The 19,529-nt window shown below is 48.4% G+C and overlaps 8 protein-coding genes across 8 annotated transcripts; 5 read left to right on the top strand and 3 right to left on the bottom strand.

Annotated features, from left to right (window-relative positions):
* Positions 1 to 1,387: 1,387 nt before the first annotated feature.
* On the top strand, positions 1,388 to 2,206 carry BDV27DRAFT_171900 (2EXR domain-containing protein; the record flags this gene model as incomplete). Its single annotated transcript, XM_032075728.1, has 1 exon — positions 1,388 to 2,206. The coding sequence occupies one exon, from the start codon at positions 1,388 to 1,390 to the stop codon at positions 2,204 to 2,206; it is 819 nt and encodes a 272-aa protein (XP_031928073.1).
* A 211-nt stretch (positions 2,207 to 2,417) lies between these two features.
* On the bottom strand, positions 2,418 to 2,744 carry BDV27DRAFT_171899 (uncharacterized protein; the record flags this gene model as incomplete). The annotated part of the gene is made up of 1 exon (XM_032075727.1): positions 2,418 to 2,744. The coding sequence occupies one exon, from the start codon at positions 2,742 to 2,744 to the stop codon at positions 2,418 to 2,420; it is 327 nt and encodes a 108-aa protein (XP_031928072.1).
* Positions 2,745 to 5,129: 2,385 nt separating this feature from the next.
* BDV27DRAFT_144788 (major facilitator superfamily domain-containing protein) lies at positions 5,130 to 6,837 on the top strand (the record flags this gene model as incomplete). Its single annotated transcript, XM_032070302.1, has 6 exons — positions 5,130 to 5,314; positions 5,382 to 5,498; positions 5,571 to 5,839; positions 5,906 to 6,129; positions 6,209 to 6,619; positions 6,697 to 6,837. 6 exons carry the CDS (start codon positions 5,130 to 5,132, stop codon positions 6,835 to 6,837), a joined length of 1,347 nt encoding a protein of 448 aa, XP_031928071.1.
* A 916-nt stretch (positions 6,838 to 7,753) lies between these two features.
* BDV27DRAFT_171898 (Zn(II)2Cys6 transcription factor) lies at positions 7,754 to 9,617 on the bottom strand (the record flags this gene model as incomplete). Its single annotated transcript, XM_032075726.1, has 6 exons — positions 7,754 to 7,872; positions 7,906 to 8,143; positions 8,186 to 8,310; positions 8,350 to 9,385; positions 9,448 to 9,484; positions 9,544 to 9,617. 6 exons carry the CDS (start codon positions 9,615 to 9,617, stop codon positions 7,754 to 7,756), a joined length of 1,629 nt encoding a protein of 542 aa, XP_031928070.1.
* Positions 9,618 to 11,119: 1,502 nt separating this feature from the next.
* BDV27DRAFT_127509 (Zn(II)2Cys6 transcription factor) lies at positions 11,120 to 13,379 on the top strand. Its single transcript, XM_032066782.1, has 3 exons — positions 11,120 to 11,270; positions 11,322 to 13,099; positions 13,150 to 13,379. The coding sequence occupies exons 1-3, from the start codon at positions 11,170 to 11,172 to the stop codon at positions 13,275 to 13,277; spliced, it is 2,007 nt and encodes a 668-aa protein (XP_031928069.1). The 5' UTR covers positions 11,120 to 11,169; the 3' UTR covers positions 13,278 to 13,379.
* Positions 13,380 to 13,608: 229 nt separating this feature from the next.
* Positions 13,609 to 14,525, bottom strand: BDV27DRAFT_171896 (uncharacterized protein; the record flags this gene model as incomplete). Its single annotated transcript, XM_032075725.1, has 1 exon — positions 13,609 to 14,525. The coding sequence occupies one exon, from the start codon at positions 14,523 to 14,525 to the stop codon at positions 13,635 to 13,637; it is 891 nt and encodes a 296-aa protein (XP_031928068.1). The 3' UTR covers positions 13,609 to 13,634.
* Positions 14,526 to 15,195: 670 nt separating this feature from the next.
* Positions 15,196 to 17,673, top strand: BDV27DRAFT_171894 (transketolase family protein; the record flags this gene model as incomplete). The annotated part of the gene is made up of 5 exons (XM_032075724.1): positions 15,196 to 15,389; positions 15,456 to 15,565; positions 15,630 to 16,112; positions 16,171 to 16,688; positions 16,756 to 17,673. The coding sequence occupies 5 exons, from the start codon at positions 15,196 to 15,198 to the stop codon at positions 17,671 to 17,673; spliced, it is 2,223 nt and encodes a 740-aa protein (XP_031928067.1).
* A 1,146-nt stretch (positions 17,674 to 18,819) lies between these two features.
* On the top strand, positions 18,820 to 19,473 carry tpcK (decarboxylase tpcK). Its single transcript, XM_032064450.1, has 3 exons — positions 18,820 to 19,027; positions 19,109 to 19,299; positions 19,370 to 19,473. The coding sequence occupies exons 1-3, from the start codon at positions 18,872 to 18,874 to the stop codon at positions 19,437 to 19,439; spliced, it is 417 nt and encodes a 138-aa protein (XP_031928066.1). The 5' UTR covers positions 18,820 to 18,871; the 3' UTR covers positions 19,440 to 19,473.
* The last annotated feature ends 56 nt before the right edge of the window (positions 19,474 to 19,529 follow it).

Raw genomic sequence — 19,529 nt, 5'->3', positions numbered from 1 at the left:
TATCTGGATCCTATTTAAGATGGGTCCTGCTTTGCAGATAACCGGATTTAGAGTTAACTGTATATCCTATTTAACAATCGATATATATTTTTGTAAACCATTGTAGTCTAATCTGTTTAAAAATTGATTAATATTTTGAATTAATATTAATACATTATAAATTTATTTTAAAGTATATTTAACTGTTTTTTAATTATATTATAGTGTGATTGCAAGTAGCGGTATGCTATGAGAGGTAGAGAGTTGCCGACCTTTCGTAGGTCTGGGGGATAGCTATGGCCTTTATATACATTAGGGGTAGCTACGCTAAGTCCCTTCCAAGTGGAGCTATAAGGTTCCCCCACCAGTTGTAGTGTCACAGATCCGATGATGACTCTGCATCATGACTGTATCGTATACCCTGCCCGTTGTGCATATACAGCTCGGAGGCCGAACGGCGACGACGGATCACATATCCGTTGACTTTTCAATAGCGTATAGTAGCTCCTTGTCAGTCTTATCCTGTTAGGAGAATACGGGGCTTCTTCTGGATATAAAGTTAGCCTAGTGTTAATGAAAGAAGAAGGCAAGAATCAGTCTTCTGTCTGCCTGATATCTACTGCTTAGCTTTCGGCCTACGTACCCTTACCTAGTTGGCAGGTCTTCTACCCTGAATAGTAGATATTTCTTTGACATGTAGCTCTCCTCTCTGGTAACCCCGTCGTATTCAAGATCACATATAGATAAGTTTAAACTTATATATATATTTAGATATTCCAGTATAAGATTCTGTATATAATATATATAGTATAAGAAAATATATAAATAATATCTTTTTATTTTAAAGAAATATATTTACTACTATATAAAATCTTTTATTAATAAGTCTAATCTAATCTATATATAACTTAGATTTCAATCAGATTTAAACTTATCTTTCTTAAGATAAAATATTAAAGTATATTAAATTTAAATCTACTTTAAATTAATAAATTATATATTTAGTTCAGTTATATATTCAGTTTAAATAATCTCTAAATAAATATAAAACTCTACCGATCCTCAAATATTGTCTAGTTTAAATAGAGTTTAAAGTAGCCTAAACTTTACATAACTAAGGCTCCGAGGGGGTCAGACCCATCCTGACCCCCAGCCACTAATTTCTGCCCCCCCCCCCCCCCCCGGGAGCTGTAAGCCCAACACGGAGCCCTCACATGCTGCCCTCACAAAAGCGGCGGCATCCGAATCGGGTAACAGGACCCAACTCGCAGCAAAACAGTTCACTTATACACTAGCGTGTGATTTGTTCTTTATAAGGCAGCTGCATAGTTCCTAAATCTTATCGATTTTAAAGCCCCCCAATCTACAAGGCACCATTCAACCCTTCCCTAACAGCATCTCAAAGGACATGGATACAGCTGTATTCACTCTCTTCCCGAACCTTCCCCCAGAGCTCCGCAACCAAATATGGCGAGATGCTCTACCTGACAAAGTTAGGCAGGCTCTATACTTCTATAAACGGGGTTGTTGGCAGAGTCGACCCCTAACAGAAGAAGATGACGAATATAACCATGATAACGACCAGCTTAACATATGTCACGAATTCCGTCACGACCTATTAGACCCTATTGAAGTTGAGATGCCACTCCTCTTTGTCAACTCTGAAGCCCGTGGCATTGCTTTAGCCTGGGTGCAAGGGCAAAATCTTCAGATAGGCTTCTGCGAAGACGGACAAACCCCCATTGTCATACGCCCATTTGACCCAGCCCATGATACACTATATATTTCGCTCGATGCTTGGGACAACTTCTCCAACGAGCCTTGGGAGGCAGTAGCCGATAGCGTGTATTATAATTGTGTCCCTCCAGCGTTTACACGCATCGCCGTGCCCGAGCCATTTTTCCAGTATGATATCAGCCTATCGGATCTTTTTCACTTCTACTATAACCTCAAAAAGGTTTTCATCATTCCCAATGCACAGGCAAATATACATTCTGAGAAGGAAGGTCTAAAGATGCAGCGGAGGTGGGAGCTTCAGAGCACTCAGGGACCGATGCTATTCTGGAATAACGACCGTGAGTGTTTTGAGTGGAAGGATTGTGCAGACATCAGCGACAACACCATGAGTACGGTGATAAAGAAGGCCTGCGATGGGCTAGATAAAGAGCTCATGTTTTTCGAGATGAAAAGCTTTCAGGTCCAGGCTGCCTTTGCCATTAGAAAGTGAACGGAGGCCGTCTTGCTTGACATTACATTATGTGCAGACTAGAACCGAAACATAACTTGCCTTGCGGCTAAACGACTCCTGGCCCAATTGAGAATGTTGAATGACAAGGTGTGCAGAAGAAGACCTTCCCAACTTTTATTTTCGAGACAAAACTCAAATATTTTCACACAGAAAGATTAGCACCCGCAGCCCATTCATCTCCTTCATCCTATTACATACGATCTTCAATTCCATGAATATTCTCCAGATGAGACATTACCAGTCCACGCATCCCTTCCTTATAGACGCCATAAGCCCTCCAGAGCTTCCTCATCGTGTCAACACTGACCCGCTGCCCCTGTCTGTGAGTCCCAGTATAAGCCGTGAAATAGGCCCCAGTACCGTCTGCAGATACGGCATAGCGGACATCGTCGAATTCAGTCCCGTCGGGAATATAGGCAGCGAGGCGCATATCGTAGACAATGAGGAAGTATCCCATGCCAACATCGAACCCGAAATGAACATCGATGTTGTCCTGTTCTTTCATCCAGGTGACCATGCTTTTGATATTAGCGGTGTCTGTGCGGATTTGGTATCATGCTTACTTGAAATTTGGGATGTTCGTTGAAAGCGAGGGATCGGCAGATTGAAATTGTGGGATGGGACTCGGTCGTTCAGGCCTTCCAGAGTGATTAAGATCTGATCAGACTGAGTGTTAGTAGTACTCAATCTGATGACGGGAATGAGGGTTTATGCACTTAACGGCAATGCGATAGACGACAATCTGTACCTAATTCTTCTGATATTCAAAGGTATCGCTGTCGTTGCAGTGATCAAGAGATCTACTACAATAAACAAGGACGAATTTGGAGATGTGTCCTAGAAGCCAAAAGTTGAGCACTGTGATAATTTTTCAAATATGACTAAAGGAAGTGAATTAAATGCTGTATTCACTGCATGTCTGGCACTATCAAGAGGTCTACCTTAGGCATCAACTATATGGCATAGTCATATTTCCGCCAGTAGTGCTACGAGCAAGCACATATACATCTACAATCCGTACTGCACAGTAAATTGAGTTCATTCTTCTGCCCTTTCACATTATCACATATGATCCTCGATTTCAAAGCAGGTCTCTCCGTTTATCCATACCTGTGATCCTCAGGGCACGCATACCAGTCTAATAGACCTCAAATTTCTTCCAAGCGTTATCCAACTCAACAAGGCTGACATATTCTTCTACGTCATCTCCCCTTCCACCAGTATGAATCACAGGAGATGCCTCATCACATAGTTCGCATATCTTCTTACAGACCACATAATTTACACTCATATCTACTGCCACCTAGAGAGCGATTCTCAACAATGATATAGAATCTCAAGATTGTGGGGTCTTTGAGACTAAGCCACTTTTCATAACCATAATAGATATCCTGATTTCCCCGACGCTGATGGAAATGCGCCATACTTCTTGATACTAGTGATATAGATCCTGACTTGAGGGTTAGTATTATTACCTGAAGTGCAATGTTTGGTAATAGCGTAACTTTTGTGGTTAAGCTTTGTTTTTTAGTGGATTGCAAGAGTTATAGGTTCTGTTTAAAAGAAAAGAGTTCAGTAGAGGAAACTGATCCAGAGGATTATACTGGGATTATATAGTGCTAGGAGAGAATCTGCTGCGCAACTATCTGTCCGATATGTTGGCATTAGTACGGCGATTACCTAGGAATAGGCATAATAGTACGTCCAAAGACAAGCATCGAATCATTACCTATATGTTAGACGTCGGAAGCTACTGATATGTCTGCTGCGAATGCCCTTTATTGAGGTCGAATGCGCGATGGAACTTTGCAAAATCATTATAGGTGTGTTACGCGTGATACCATCACTCTCGCTTTGTTCCTCAAGTTCTGATAGTAGCCTTGGTATAAGCCTTTTTCTTTCGGAGCCCCACGCTTTTTTAATACAACGCCAGGCAACCGGATATTATCACAGGAGACTAACCCAATCTCTCAGGAATACAGGAGGTCTTCAGTTTAACAACCAACATCTATCACCTATCTGAAACAATACGCATGGTGTCATTTAGGGAGTATGGATAGACCTAGTGTCTAATTGATCCCCTGCATTTCCAGTGAATACCATACCTCGATAGTGTGGAAATCATATACCTTGTTCTCACATTGAGACCGGTTCAAGAAAGCCCCATGTTGAGACTGTCTGTCTCGTGGAATATCCCGGCAATTCTATATGGTAAGCTTGTGCTTAAAAACCACCTTGAAGAAACTGGAAACTTACTGAGTGAACTTTCTTGTTATAATCTTTTGCACAGGATACTTAATGTCTAGTACTGAACAAAATGTCCAATCATAGCTCACTGCATCTGTGTAGTCGAATATTAGAATCAACTCCGATGAGATATTCTCAACCCAACAGTCAACCTTGCGGTGAAGAGTAGGTGAAGTCCAAAGAGGGAGATAGAGGTTGAGTCGTCGGTCTGACGTCCTGGAAATTTCGGTTGTTGAGGACGGTAAATGCTACCGTTTTGGTGAGAGGAACTAGTCCTATCTGAGAGGACATAGTCATCATTAAGAAGTGATATATCTTCGTCATATCAAAAGTGTTCCGAATGGTATGATTGGTGCTGAGAGGCTCCACATGGGCCTCGATGCGATGCCCTCCACGAGAGCAATCGTATAAGGTTGCCCAAACTGTGGAGAGCGGGAAGTGGCGCCTATGAAGTTGTGGGGGTGGATAAAGTCAATCCGGAACATGGCCGGTGGACTGATGAGCTAAAAAGTCGAAATTGCCCTTAGTCCAAAAGCCCTAGCCTTGTATATCTGGGGTAGGAGGTGAAACATAAACACGCCGTAAGAAGGTTGATGTCCCGAATGACCATTTTATTCCTTATTCCTTCAACCCTCAGCCCTTCCAATAAGCCATCATGGACCTATCCGACGTTGAGGGCAACATGAAGGACGTCTCCTCTCATGAGATTGAGAACGTGAATGCCTCTGAGACAGTCTCGTTCACCCCCGAAGAGGAGAAGGCGTTGGTGAGGAAGATTGACCTCACCCTCCTTCCTACCATCTGGATCATGTACCTCCTGTCCTACCTTGACAGAACCAAGTAAGTGGGAGCGTGTTAAGCTAGAGGCTAGATACTCTGTTAGGGGCTAACGGGCGCCTGTGTACAGTATTGGCAATGCAAAGATCTCTGGTATGGAGGTAGATCTCAACTTGACATCCAACCAATACTCGATTGCCCTGGTAGTCTTCTTCATCGGATACGTGATCTTCGAGGTGCCTAGCAAGTATGCCAATCCTATCATCAGCACTCAGTACGCAACCTCATATCGTCATCACTAACTGCCCTTTCTCTACAGCCTTGTCCTGGGCCGATCCCGACCATCTATTTTCCTTCCGTCGATCATGATTCTCTGGGGCGCATTGACTTGTGTGATGGCTGTTGTCAAAAGTTTCACCCACCTGGTAGTCCTTAGAGTTATTCTTGGGTGTGTCGAGGCCGGCTTTGCTCCCGGTGTGCTGCTTATCCTGTCATCATGGTACAAACAAACCGAACAGTCGAAGAGATTCGGTGTGTTCATCTCAGCAGCCGTTCTCTCTGGTGCCTTTGGTGGTCTGATCGCTGCCGGCATTGTTGATGGCCTTGAGGGCGTCCATGGTATTCGTGGTTGGCGATGGCTATTTATTATTGAAGGCGCCGCCACTGTCGGTTTCGCTATCATATCCCTCTTCATCCTTCCTGACTTCCCCGCGACGTCGCGACATTACTCCGAGCGCGAGAAGCAAGTCGCCGTGGCACGCCTAGCCACTGAAAATGTCACCGCTACCACCGAGGATACCGAACATCTGAGCCCCTTGGAAGCTTGTAAAGTGGCATGCCAAAACTGGCGCACCTGGGCCTTCATAATTGGATACATGGTTCGTCGCTTTCCATCACCCAAACCTTCATGGCTCTCATTTTCGACCCTCCAGTTACTAACCACACCATTCCCCACAGGTCATCGTCGGTTCAAGCACCCTAACCTACTTCTACCCAACCCTCGTCGAAGGACTTTTTGGAAACGCCTCCACCAAGAAAGTCAACCTACTAACTGTCCCAATCTACGGCGTAGCATTCATCGCCACCGGCATCACCTCCTACTACAGCGACAAAGTCCCCACCTGGCGCGGGCTAATCATTGCCAGCTGGCTAACGATCTCCCTAATATGTTCAGTGATCGTCTGCGCTCTATACAACTTCACAGCCCGATATATCCTCCTTGTTATCATGGCAGCCGGCCTCTGGGCCACAAATGGAGGTACACTAGCCTACGCCTCCTCTGCCTTTGCAGGGATGCACCCGCAAGCCCGAGGTGTTGCGTTAGCTATGGTGAATGCACTGGGTAATCTGGCACAGATCTATGGATCGGTATGTAATTTGATATCCTCACTGAACTCGTTGTGTACCTGTTTTGGGGCGCAAGGCTGACCTGGATTTTGTGATAGTATTTGTTCCCCGAGGATGATAGTCCGAAGTATATTATGGGGTTTTCGGTTATTTCGGCCATGTTGGCGGTGGGTGTGGTTGTGTTTTTGTTCTTGCATATTTGGTTTCGGCGTCGTTTGAGGGAGGGGATCATTCAGTGAGGGATGATGTTCTGCTGTATTGGATGTTGGATCTTGAATGTTGAATGGAAGTATGGGATTATGAATATATATGAATCATTTATGTAACGCCAGTGAGGGATTGCTAGAATTGAGACAAACATTGAATGCAAAGGCAGATGCGGAAGACGATGGGTAGGATCACATATAGGTGTAGGAGAGACTCTCCTGCGCCTGCATAGCTAGACGTCCAATAGTTAGGTCCTTTCAGGTTAATAGAATCTTGATTGATTGGAATAGATACAATGTTGCGCATAAAGCAGTGTGGCTAGGACAGTATACGCGCCAAACCCTACATGTAAGATTGAAAGAGATGAGGGGCTTCTTGGGCGAGATACTCGATGAGTATTTATCTTCTCCCAAATCGTCGATATATCACCCATCCTACTCATTGCCAGTAGTCGGATTGTTTGGCTCGCAAGAAGCCACTCCACTGTTTGCAGACAAGCTCCCATTTCTGCTGTTTGCTAAATCATGAAAGGGAAGCCGGGGCTCATCGGCCAACCTAATTGTAGCGTAAAATGCACGCGTGCAGATGACATGGGGTCGGTGGTACTCCACGTACTGGCCAGGAATGGCATTTCTTTCTGGTCGAAAGGTCTTTAAGGCCTTTCAAAAGTGGTTGGGCGGTACATCTGCGCCTGGTCTATGCCCGGTGTATGCAACTGAATAACAACAGCTCAAGTGTTGCAATTGCCTCATCTCATCAGGCTATTGAAAGCATCTTTTGAGTACTGAAGCTCAAGTTCCTTTCGGAGGGAGACCAAGGGCCAACAGACCCTTTGTTGACATGTGTCCAGAAGATCCAAAAGCGCGAGTCGTTCATGTGGAGTGTGTACACACATCCCCGCTATTAAACATTAGCATTATGCGAGAAGGGTGAACAATAGGGTCAACGTCACGTACCCCTAAATAAACAGTGTAGCGAGGTCATGTTCGCTCCATCATCGTTTTCATCAACAGATCTCGCAATTCCGCAGATTGTGCTCACAGAAACGGCCACCATATGCTGTGCTGCTTGGCAGTCATCAAGGTCGCCAGAGGAGGGACGGTGCAAGATAACAAGGATCAGTGCAAGACTGTGGATTTGTAGAGCCGCGGCATAAGATGGTGGGTGCACCCAAATCGGTGGAAAGATCTCGATATTGGATACGGAAGGCAGAGGACTATATTCCGGCGGCAATATTTCACGCCATTCCTGGAGTAGGAAGAGCAGCTTATCTGCCCAGTCTAGACGGTGTGCTAAGTTCGAAGCTTTCTCTTCTTCTATCGATGCATAGTTGATACACTGGGAAAGGAGGTAGATGGCGCGCGTTGCGAGCTCTGGCACTGTGAGCGTGGACAGTGGCTTTTTAGGACTCCAGAGACTAAAGACTCGACGTCGTTCTCGCATGGCGATCCAGATATCCTGTTGAAGCCAAGCCCACCAGACGGCTGACGGCAGTCCTCCGGCTTCTCCATTGTTTTCCTGGAGCTTTTGGATCCAAAACACACCTTTTATGTGTCTTTTCCAATTTTGATTCGAGCCGTTGATCATTTCGTAGGTGCTGATGAGAATGGCCGTCGCAATCATATCCAAGCTCCGCGCATAAAACGGGTAATGCATTGCTTTGTTCAGATACTCAAGGGCCTCCGAGTAGTATTCAACCGCAAGATTGCGGTCAATTATATCTTCTCGGCAGCACGGAATGCCATTCTTTTCAATTGATGTACGAACAAAATTCCCTTCATCACGTTCTCCCAGCGTGAGATGGCGCGCAGAAAGGGCCAGCAATGCTCTCATCAAGCCCACATTCCTAAGCGCTATGTGCGGAACCGTTGTTGCAAAATGTATTTCTGGGTCATAAAAGTCCAGCAATTTGCTTGTCACGCGCACAAAATACCCGAAAAGATAATGCTCCAAGTCCGAAAGAGGAATTGGGTACTTTGAGGTCCATAACGAAGGCGTGTTAGTCGGAACGGACGCAGTGCCGGGTGGTTGTGAGACGATTCGCTGTTCAATTTGTTTATCTCTTTTGAAGGTAGCAGCATGAAAGCTCTCCTGTTCTTTTGGTGTGCTAGGACGCATGTTGGAACTGTTCCGCAGGTCGTCTCCAGTCTCGATCCGGTTGCGAGAGAGCTGCGGCGGCGACAGTGGAAACTCGGCATTAGCATTGGTGGCATCCTTTGTCAAAAGCTCGAGCCATCTCGACGGCACGACCCGTGCTGTCACAGAGCCTTCTGTGCCTGCTGAGGGTATGTAGCCATTGGACGGTTTGGGAGTGGGTATTGCCGCATTCTCGCCCGTGCTCTCCTCTACGTGAGGTCTCTCTTGCCGAGCAGGCTGCCGACGTTGGTGGCAAGAATCCACCATGACCCGCAGGAAGCTGGTACTAGGGTTGCTCCCGCCGTCTCGATCTCCACTCACTTTGTCTGGCGGAGACTGGGGCACACCTACCCGGGCAGCAACTTCATGGCGATGCGGCGAATGCTGAGGCGCGTAGACACAAGGGCGCTGGCCCTTTGCACAGGGGCCGCATTGAGGATGAGCCTGGTCGAGTCAGATATATATCCTTGCCGAGTCAATTCGTTTATTCATCGAAGGGCACATACTTCATCGCACTTGACATGGCGGCGTTTGCAGATGAGGCTAGGGCTACATGAGAAACCCGAACCGGTCCAAAATCCGGGGAAGGGAAAACCACTAACCAACCAGTCGTAGCACGAATCCCGCGTCCTCGGGGCTTGCGTTTTTGCCGATTTCCTCTATCCAACCTGGCCATTACGCGAAGATAAGAAAGAAGGATCGAGGCGAGGTCGTGGGAGTGAACGTGTGGGGGGAAGCAAGATGGAAAGCACGAAGTGGTGGTGGCAGAAATTCAAGTGTCATCGAGCCGAAACGTGAGAAAGGACGTGAGACTCTGTCCGTGTAGCTTAGCGATGTAAATGCCATATACACGTAGATATCTACGCAAAGCGTCTGAGAGTCGTCAATCATGCTCGTTGCAATGTGGCCGGGCGTGGTCTCGATGCGAGGTACCATCTGACCCGCACGCTGGATCGCTTCAAGGACCAAGGACATCTTGGCAACCTTTTCTCTGATACAAAAGATGAAGTCCTCACAATTAGTCTCTTCGCCATAGCAGCAGCTGGATATACAGTAGCAGGATACGCAAGTGTTGAGCTGATGAGTGCGGAGTACCCCCCATATTATGTCGAGATGATAAAACACCATTATACAACTGGCGTCACTTCTGGTGCTGTTCTTACGGTCCTGCTCCTGCGTTAGGATGAGTTACGAGAATATCAAGAACTAAGATCTGCAATCTGGCACCACTTAGCATCGACCTCTGGCTAATCCTGCTTTCCTTCGTCTTCGGCATACTTGTCGTGATGGAATCTTGATAGACCGAAGAGCCTGCCGTCCCGTTCGACTGCAGTTGCACCGTGTGTCAACAAGTATTGCAAGCGTTGGCTCGACAATGGTTCGTTGGTATATATTCTTTTCTCTACGCCCAAGACATTCAAAAGCTTCAGAATGTAATTAAGCAAAGAGAGATATCATTCAATTATTGAGGAGAAAGCGCATTATAGACATTATGCCTCCGGTTTCCGAGGTTCAATATTGCCGTATTTCTTCATCCATTGCCAGTTTGCTGTACTTTCGATCAGTGACTTTTTCCGGCCTACTCGGATTAGTTGGTTCGACCATATTGGCCGTAGTAGTGAATTCCTTCCCTTTATGTGGGCCTATATCATCTGTACTTCACAGGGTGAAGCCTTAGAGGGTAGTGTTGGCAGTTGCCATTTGAGAAAGCAGGAAAGGTCGTTAGGGCATACCAATTCTTCATATCAGGTACACTGTTGACGCTGCCTAGTTAGGCCTAGCGCTGTTGTTCATCCTAAGCAGTTTCTCCCCACAGTCATGTTGAATGATAGATTCATCATTCACGCAACATATTCAATCTAATCAAGAAATTCAACCAACTTCCCCTTCTAACGTACACTAATGTTACTATACCTAACACTACCATTCGTACCTACATCACTACCTACATCAAGTCCATATGGATCCTGGTAGAGGTGCAGGCAATAAACGGAGTCCAGCCACCCATCTTGCCAAAGCCCAGATTATGCAAGCTGCGCAGCTACCTAAAAGGCTAAACCGAATGCCTTTGCGCTTTGAGCCGACTGCAGTGCGAGTTTAACTGATTTAGTGGCTCCAAGGTTTGAAGTGGGTCAGGCCGAAGCGGGGGAAATTCAATGAATGCCGGGGAATATTAAGTAGGCCAGTGCCCTCGAGACGACACCACAGATCAGACAAACGAAGCCTCGATGGACATTGATAGCACCGCACGACGAAAATCAACAACTGAGGGTAGGCGTCGCCGCATCAGACCATCTCGGGCCCGCGGCTTGAGAACCAGGACAGGATGGTGAGTGGATGCCCCCTAAGCGAACATCAAACTCGCTTACACGCATGACAGCCTCACTTGCAGGGAGAGACGCGTGAAATGTGACGATGGTAAGCCCACGTGCATGCGATGCTCCAAGTCAGATCGAGTCTGTCGATATGCCCCGGTCGCTGCTGAGCGACATGCAACCGGAGCCGAAGTCGGTGCCGAGTATGTCTCTCCAAGGGTGCAACCAGATTCAAGGGGGAATAGGACTCAGGAGGCTCTGCGGAGCTCCCAGGAGCAGCTGCCAAATATTGGTACAGCGGCATATTATCATCAGGCTACCTGCTCGGCCCATACTGAGCACCCTAACGGCTCGATTGAGACGCCACAGAATGACCCTCTGAACGAGGCTAATGACCAGAGACTGTCCGGCCTTGAATCGGGCTTTTCGACTTCTCCACTTTCACTTAGCCAGATCTCCCTGCTCAACATCTCCCCTTTCGAGTGGTACGATCTGTTAGCACGGGATGCCATTAGCAACATTCAACGGCTGAACGATGCTTCAACGGGCGACCCACGATGGAAGTTTCCCGAAATTGCCCTCTCTCGTAGACAGTCGCCAGCCCCTGAACGTCCTGAGGCCCACCTCGAGCAATCCAACAGGTACTCTGAGCAGCAACAGCAGCACCAGCAGGAGGAAGAGGTCGCTCTGGAACACGGAGACGACGGAATCGAAGCCCCTTTACTAAATCAGCACCATGTACCCGATCCTTGGAACACAACGGGTAGGATAGAATTATCGGCAATCGACGTCAGGTTCTTTCGATACTACATCGAAGTTGTTGGGCCAATCCTAGATTTGTTTGATCCAGCTCGGCATTTCAGCAATGTCGTGCCCCATCTCGCACTACGAAACACAGGGCTCTTGAAGTCGATACTCGCAGTTGGAGCCAAGCACATGTCCCTCGGTCTCATGCATATGCCTGGTGAAGATGTGTCAGGCGATTATGCGGCTTCAAACGCGAGTGCTCCAACCCCCCTAGCAACAGTGACTGGCCCGTCGTCCGAAGTAGACGCCGCTCCAGCACACATGGCTACACAGTATTACTATGAGACGCTCCAATATCTCTCACAGACACTACTCTATCCCTCCTATGCGGATTCGCATGAGATATTGGCAACAGCCACCATGATCAGCACGTATGAGATGTTCGACGCTGACAGCGCCACGACCAGCGGTGACTGGGAGAAACACCTGCGAGGCTCCTTTTGGATACAGCGGTCTCAGGACAATGATGGCGAGTCTGTTGACGGGTTGAGACAGGCCGTGTGGTGGGCATGGCTCCGGCAGGACATCTGGGCGGCCTTCCGGGCAGGGCGACCAACCCTCACCTTCTGGCGTGCTCGTAAAGGGCTCGAGCAGCTTGATTCGGATGAGCTCGCAACAAGAATAGTCTACATTTGCGGCAAGTGCGTAGCATATGCCGCTTCGAATGAGACGTCAAATCTGGATCCGCGACACAGAATTGAGCAGGGCAACCGGCTGCTCTGCGCTCTCGACGATTGGTATCGTGTCCTCCCGGCCTCTTACCAGCCGGTCACTGTCGCCATGGATCCTGCCTCGAATACTACTGTGTTCCCTCCAGTATGGATCCACCCGCCTAGCCACGCAGGCGCTATGCAGATGTACAATTTTGCCAGAGCCACGGTGTTGCTGAACCAACCCACGATGGGAGGGCTAAACGCCTACTGCCTCCGTGACAAGCAGCTTATTGAATGTGTCAAGATGGTCTGCGGCATCGCCAATGCCTGCCAGGAACATGAATCCGCAATGGCCTTTGTTAACGTACAGGCTTTGTTTGGAGGTAGGTGTCTCTCCCTGCTATCCTTACTACCATTGCTGACGAAATTCTAGTTGGCCAGTTCATTCGGTCGCCTGAGATGCGGGGCGAGTTGCTCTGTATTTTGGAAAAGATGCTGAGGATTAGCAACTTTCCCGCTCGGGGGCTTGTTGCTGAGCTCAAAAGGGTGTGGCAGGAATGAGATGTAACAAGCAAGTGTGTGAACCTAGCCAGGATAATTCATTCCATGGGGGGCTATGTATAATGTCAAAGGGGGAAACTGCTATGAGCTGCTTGAGATGCTTCTGTTACTTGAATCTATCAACATGATTGCGTGGGAAGAAATCGCTTAGGAAGAACAACTGTGCTAGGCAGCCTAGGCTTAACTAGGCAGTGTCAACATATAACATGACTTATAAAAGCAGTGAAACGAGCCCATACCAATATGGGCGTTCTATGAGCTGGAAATAAATACAAATAAGTATCAATCTCGTGACTCTAAATCGCCTCATGCGGGTCATCCGTGAACATCTTTCGTCGTTATCATAAATCCAGTCCCTTACCACGCTCCCACAATACCAGCAATCGGAATATCGATACCAGTCGTGTATGAAGCACCATCAGAAAGCAAGTACACATAAGCTCCACCGAGCTCCTTGGGGTCAGCTAATCTGGGCATGCCGCCATAGTATTGCATCTTGAGGTCCCAGTCCGGCGCTTGATCCACAAAGTAGGTCATAGCAGTCTTTATGAAACCAGGCGAGATTGAGTTGACACGAATGCCATGCTTGGCCCACTCCATGGCCAGCGTATGTGTCATATTCCGGACGGCACCCTTGGTAGCTCCATAGGGAGCCGAGGGCGCCGCGCGGTTGGGGCGATAGGATGTCATGGAAGCAGTAAATACGATGGAACCCTTGATTCCCAGCTCAATGAACCGGCGGGCAACGGCGGTAGCGCAGAAGTAAGCTCCAAAGACGTTGAGGTTGAACAGTTGGTCTAGCTGGGCGCGGGTGAAGTCGAACGCGGGCTGGTGCTTTGTCATGCCGGCGTTTGCGATGAAGCCGTGGATTGCACCCCGTGCAGTGATAACCGCATCGATCGCGGAGGTGACGCTCTCTTCCGAGGTGACGTCGCAGTGGACGTAGGATAGGCGCTTCGGGTTGGCCTTCTGCAGGGCGGCGAACTCCTCGCCAGGTTCGAACACATCCAGGCTGAAGACGCCTGCAGCCTCGTTGGCTAAACAGACCTCTGCGAGGGCTAGGCCGATGCCCCTGTTGGCACCGGTGATAGCGATGACCTTGTCCTTCAAGGTGATTCTCCAGTCGTGGTCTGGACCTGGCTGGGTGTCAAGGAAGGTGGGTGCAGTATTGGAGGTCGGTTGGGCTGGTGTTACGGCGTTGCTGCCATTGCCGCTGCTAGTAGCGGCGTCGAGCATTTCTGGAGGCATTATTGAAGATCTGTTTGTGTGGTGTAAGAATTAGGGAGGCTTAAAGGGTTGAGTTGAAGATCTTGGGCTGCGAGGGTTCCTTTTTAAATCTACCATGGTCTTCTATCCCGCCGGACGACTCCGATGCCGCCTAATTGCATGCAGCAGTGTTTCGATAGACTGGAGACGCGCAGTTCCATTAACGAATGGGACAACCCAAAGATGCCTTGCACGCGTTATCGAGAACAATTACCCCAGGTCTCTTTTTCGCGCTGCGAGAATAATGCAACGGACGAACCAAGGGCGCGGGTGGGCTCTCGATGCGAGGTCCAAGGCCTCGATGCGAGGGATTCTCCCCCGACCACCATGTCCACAGTCTACTTTACGGCAATAGCAGTTTCGTGTAGACTTCTGACTGACTCTCTACAGACTTGATTTTCTGCCATTGGCAATTTGACACTACCATGTTTAGGTCATTCATGACTTCGCCTCGATCTCGAACAGCCAGGATCCAGTATTGGTGCAATGCATCGATTATTGTACACGCGATTGATGTGGGATCATGATGTCTTGAATATAAAAATTGGCAGTCCCCTCGACTTCTTCAGCTATTCAGTTGCAACTTGGTATCACCAAGCACTATCCTCCAACAGCTATTTCCAGTCTCACAGTTGGCCCTGACCCTTACACCATGGCACCTACGCTGGAGCTCCTCGAGAAGCCTACCGGAATTCCGCCGGTCAAGACAGTCTCGGCCACCCGCAACGGGACTTCTGCTGCTAGTGATCTCAAACTAGAGAGTCCAGAGAAGCATCAGCGGGTGATGGATGTCTTCAGAGCCGTCATCGCTGATATCTGCCAGCAATATGGCGAAGGCCACGCTGGGTAAGTCGACACCCTCTTTCAGGGATTCTAGTCTTCGCAGCGTGCGCTAACTAAGCCTCGTCACAGATCTCCCATGGGCATGGCTGCCATTGGCATTGCCCTGTGGAAGTATGTCATGAAATACTCTCCAATTAATTGCAACTACTTCAACCGGGACCGCTTTGTTCTTTCGAATGGTATGTCTTCTGAACCCGCTTTAATCGTCCGTAGCGATATGTGCCTTTACTAATATGATGATAGGCCATGCCTGCCTATGGCAGTACCTTTTCCTGCACCTTGTTGGTGTCAAAAGCATGACGCTCGAGCAGCTCAAGTCCTACCACTCAACAAAGCTTGACTCGGTCTGCCCTGGTCACCCCGAAATTGAGAATGAGGGCATAGAGGTCACAACTGGGCCCCTCGGCCAGGGCCTGGCCAATGCCGTTGGCCTTGCTATGGCCACTAAAAACCTTGCCGCTACATACAACAAGCCCGGCCATGATGTGGTGAATAATATGACATGGTGCATGGTCGGTGACGCTTGCCTTCAGGAAGGTGTTGGCCTCGAGGCACTCTCCCTCGCTGGTCACTGGAGGCTAAACAATCTCTGTGTTATATTCGACAACAACTCGGTTACGTGTGACGGAACCGCGGACGTTGCTAACACCGAAGATATTAACACCAAGATGCGGGCTACTGGTTACAACGTGGTAGATGTTTACAATGGAGACTCGGACGTTGCCGGTAAGTCTCAGAAGATCCTTTAGCTTAGTGATAACAGCTCTATTAACGCAAAGGTCAGCCGTCGTGAACGCCCTTGTTGCCGCTCGATCAAGCGACAAGCCCACCTTCATCAACATTCGCACCACGATTGGCTTCGGATCCGCCATAGCCGGCACCGCCGACGTCCACGGAGCTGCCCTCGGAGTTGATGAAGTGGCCAGGCTCAAGAGGTCGTTTGGTCTCAATCCTGAAGAGCACTTCCACATCCCCCAGGACGTCTACGATTTCTTTAGTGACATCCCTGGCCGGGGCGAGGCGCACGAGGCGGCCTGGCAAGCAGCTCTCGTCAAGTATCATGCGGAAAACCCCATACTGGCGGCTGAATTCGAGCTCCGTGTCGCAGGAAAGTTGTCTGGAGACTGGACCAAATGCATTCCTCGCAAGGAAGAGCAGCCTACTGCATCCACGGCTTCACGAAAATCAGCTGGCGTGGTGACCAACGCCCTTGGACAGAATATCAATTCATTCTTGGTTGGCACAGCGGATCTTACTCCCTCGTGCAATGTCTCATACAAAAACAAGGTCGACTTCCAATCTGTGAGTATACAATGTCTAGTCTTCTCTTTTTCAGCTACAAAGCAGGGGTATTAACGTAGAAAACTAGCCTGAACTCCAAACAGCATGCGGTCTGAACGGAAACTACAGCGGTCGATACATCCACTACGGTATCCGCGAACACGCCATGTGCGCCATCTCCAACGGACTCGCTGCCTTCAACAAAGGCACCTTCATCCCCATGACAGCCACATACTTTGTCTTCCATTTGTACGCCGCCGCCGCCGTGCGCATGGCTGCACTTCAAGGCCTTCAGCAGATCCACATCGCCACTCACGACAGCATCGGTGTTGGCGAGAACGGACCTACGCATCAACCCGTCGCCGTGGCTGCCCTCTACCGCGCCATGCCCAACGTTCTCTACATCCGCCCCTGCGACGCCGAAGAAGTGGCCGGCGCCTACATTGCCGCCATCCAGGCCACTGAAACACCTACCATCATCTCCCTCTCCCGGCAAGGTCTGACCCAGTACCCCCAACACTCCTCGCGCGAGGGCACACTCAAGGGTGCGTACGTCTTCGTCGAGGCCGAGGACGACGATTTCGATGTGACTTTGATCGGAGTCGGGTCTGAGATGGGATTCGCAATGCAGACTCGGGAATTGCTTCTCAAGGACCATGGGATTAAATCACGGGTTGTTTCCTTCCCTTGCATTAGGCTTTTCGAGCAGCAGTCGCGGGAGTACAAGCATTCGGTTTTGAAGCCGCGCGCTGGAAAGCCCTCTGTCGTGATCGAGGCGTACCCGTCTTACGGATGGGAGCGCTATGCTGATGCTTCGGTATCGATGAACAGCTTTGGAAAGAGTCTTCCTTCCAAGGAGATATACGAGCACTATGGATTTGCGCCGGAGAGCATCACACCTAAGGTCAAGGACCTGGTGGAAGAAGTCAGGCGCGACGGTATTGGGATCCTGAGGGGCGACTTTAGGGATTTCAACGGTGGCCTGCGGATTGGTTTTGAGCACTAGAAGAGGGTACAGGACATACGAATGATGCGCATTTCTTATGAATGTATATAATGACACACCTAGAATGGATTTACAAGTTTTTACAAACTCTAGCGCCTTGCACTGGCCGGTGCAGTGGTCTTCCTATGGTATGTAACAGTCGCAAGCTCCGCGACGCTGCAGTGACTGTGGAAAATTCAAGCATACTAAATGAAATTTCTTTAGTAAAATATCTATATATTTCTTGGAAAGTTCAGCCAACTGAATTTCAACTTTTTATAGCTCCAAGAGCTTCAGACTCCTCGTGGATCTGTGAAAACTGCCAGTTCGGTGGTTGGATATGTGAACGTGTTTCACCACCTATAAGTAGTCACTCCATCCAGTTGATACCACTGCTATAAGATGCGGAAATTGGAAGCTATCTATATCTCAGGCGGTCACTCGCCTTGTTACTGACTTCGGACCAACATTCTCGGCCTAAACCCTAATGAATGTCATAATGCATGTACATTTCCTAACTCGGCTCTTCACAACGAACCATTTCTCTCTTGCTGTCAGTGCAACACCAAATGACAAAAAAATATAAGCTTTTGAAATACAAATACTACAGATGATAAGAATGGAAGAGAAAGAACTCAAACCGAAACATGGTACCACAAAGTATTAATTAAATCCATCGCAAGGAACAAGTCCATGCAACGCATTACCACATCGTCACTACGACTCGGCATAACCTATCTAAATTATGAATGAAACCACCAGCACACACAAGCAACTACGCATCCGAATATACTTCGACTTCGCCGATTACTTTTCACCGAACCAGAAAACATCCACCATAGCTGACCGATGGAAGAGAGAAGTGGTGATCACCCTATTTCCGAAAGCGGCGCTCCGATGCAACCATAAATCTCTCTTGTCCTACCCAATATGTCCAAGATCCCCCGAGAGCCGTCTATGAAATGCAACCCCGGAACCGAAACACAAGGGAATTCTTAAACCGTTGAAAAGAGATTCCAGATCATGGCAGTTCCACTGGGCGGACATTTGTGACGCAAGGGGGGAAGAAGCGGACGGAAGTTACCACGTTACTCAAAAGCTCATAAAAAGGCCCAAAGTCCCCCAGACACGATCCATACATTCCTGGGTAGTTCGGCCGTTAGACATATTACCCATCGCTTGTCCCTGCAGACTTTTTTGCTTGAACCAGCCGCCAGCCATGTCGGAGACTAATCAGCGTTTGATCGTCATCACTATCAACGGCTACCGCAAGCCCGGGTTGACGGAGGAAGAGCTCCACCATCACCTTTGCGAAGTACATGCGCCGAAGGCCTCGCCTTTCTTGGAGAAATATGGTATTCTGGAATACAATGTGGTTAGTTTTGGGGACTTACCCTGTTGCTTTTTGTGAAAGATGCAATGCATTGCGTGCATGCTAACTAGGTGATATTGCAAGATCGATAACTTCAGTGCCGCCCGTCCTTATGCCGAATACCTACAGATGTCGAAGAAGCTCTCCGACCATGACTATATCGTTCAATTTGTAATGAAAGACGTCGAGGATTTCAAGAAGGTCTGGGAGGATCCGGAGTTCATTAAAAATGTCATGCCTGACCATGAGACCTTTGCGGATACGACTCGCTCTAGGTATGTTCTCTTTACTTTACCATTTTTCTTTTTCCTCTGCATCACCACGGGCTTAGCTTACATGGGATAGCGTCTGCATCGGATACATGAACAGCTTCTTAAACGGGGGGAGAGACCCACAGGGCCGGCTGAAGAACTGAATAAGATGGGAGTTGAGTCTATGGTTCTATGGCCTTATGAGTTTAATCTGTTCATCAAATACTTCGGGGGGGTTTTTTTTTTTTTTTTTT

Source organism: Aspergillus caelatus, assembly GCF_009193585.1.
Source record: "Aspergillus caelatus strain CBS 763.97 unplaced genomic scaffold BDV27scaffold_77, whole genome shotgun sequence".
Classification (NCBI taxonomy): Eukaryota; Fungi; Ascomycota; class Eurotiomycetes; order Eurotiales; family Aspergillaceae; genus Aspergillus; species Aspergillus caelatus.
The sequence above is the reverse complement of the archived record's forward strand: the minus strand, read 5'-3'. Positions and strand labels throughout refer to the sequence as shown.

Bases quoted from the DNA above. Each gene is read 5' to 3' on its own strand.
- BDV27DRAFT_127509 (XM_032066782.1), top strand. From the start codon at position 11,170: ATGGACATTGATAGCACCGCACGACGAAAATCAACAACTGAGGGTAGG. The intron at 11,271-11,321 runs GTGAGTGGATGC...CACGCATGACAG, and splicing joins TTGAGAACCAGGACAGGATG to CCTCACTTGCAGGGAGAGAC. The intron at 13,100-13,149 runs GTAGGTGTCTCT...ACGAAATTCTAG, and splicing joins CGTACAGGCTTTGTTTGGAG to TTGGCCAGTTCATTCGGTCG.
- tpcK (XM_032064450.1), top strand. From the start codon at position 18,872: ATGTCGGAGACTAATCAGCGTTTGATCGTCATCACTATCAACGGCTAC. The intron at 19,028-19,108 runs GTTAGTTTTGGG...TGATATTGCAAG, and splicing joins GTATTCTGGAATACAATGTG to ATCGATAACTTCAGTGCCGC. The intron at 19,300-19,369 runs GTATGTTCTCTT...TACATGGGATAG, and splicing joins GCGGATACGACTCGCTCTAG to CGTCTGCATCGGATACATGA.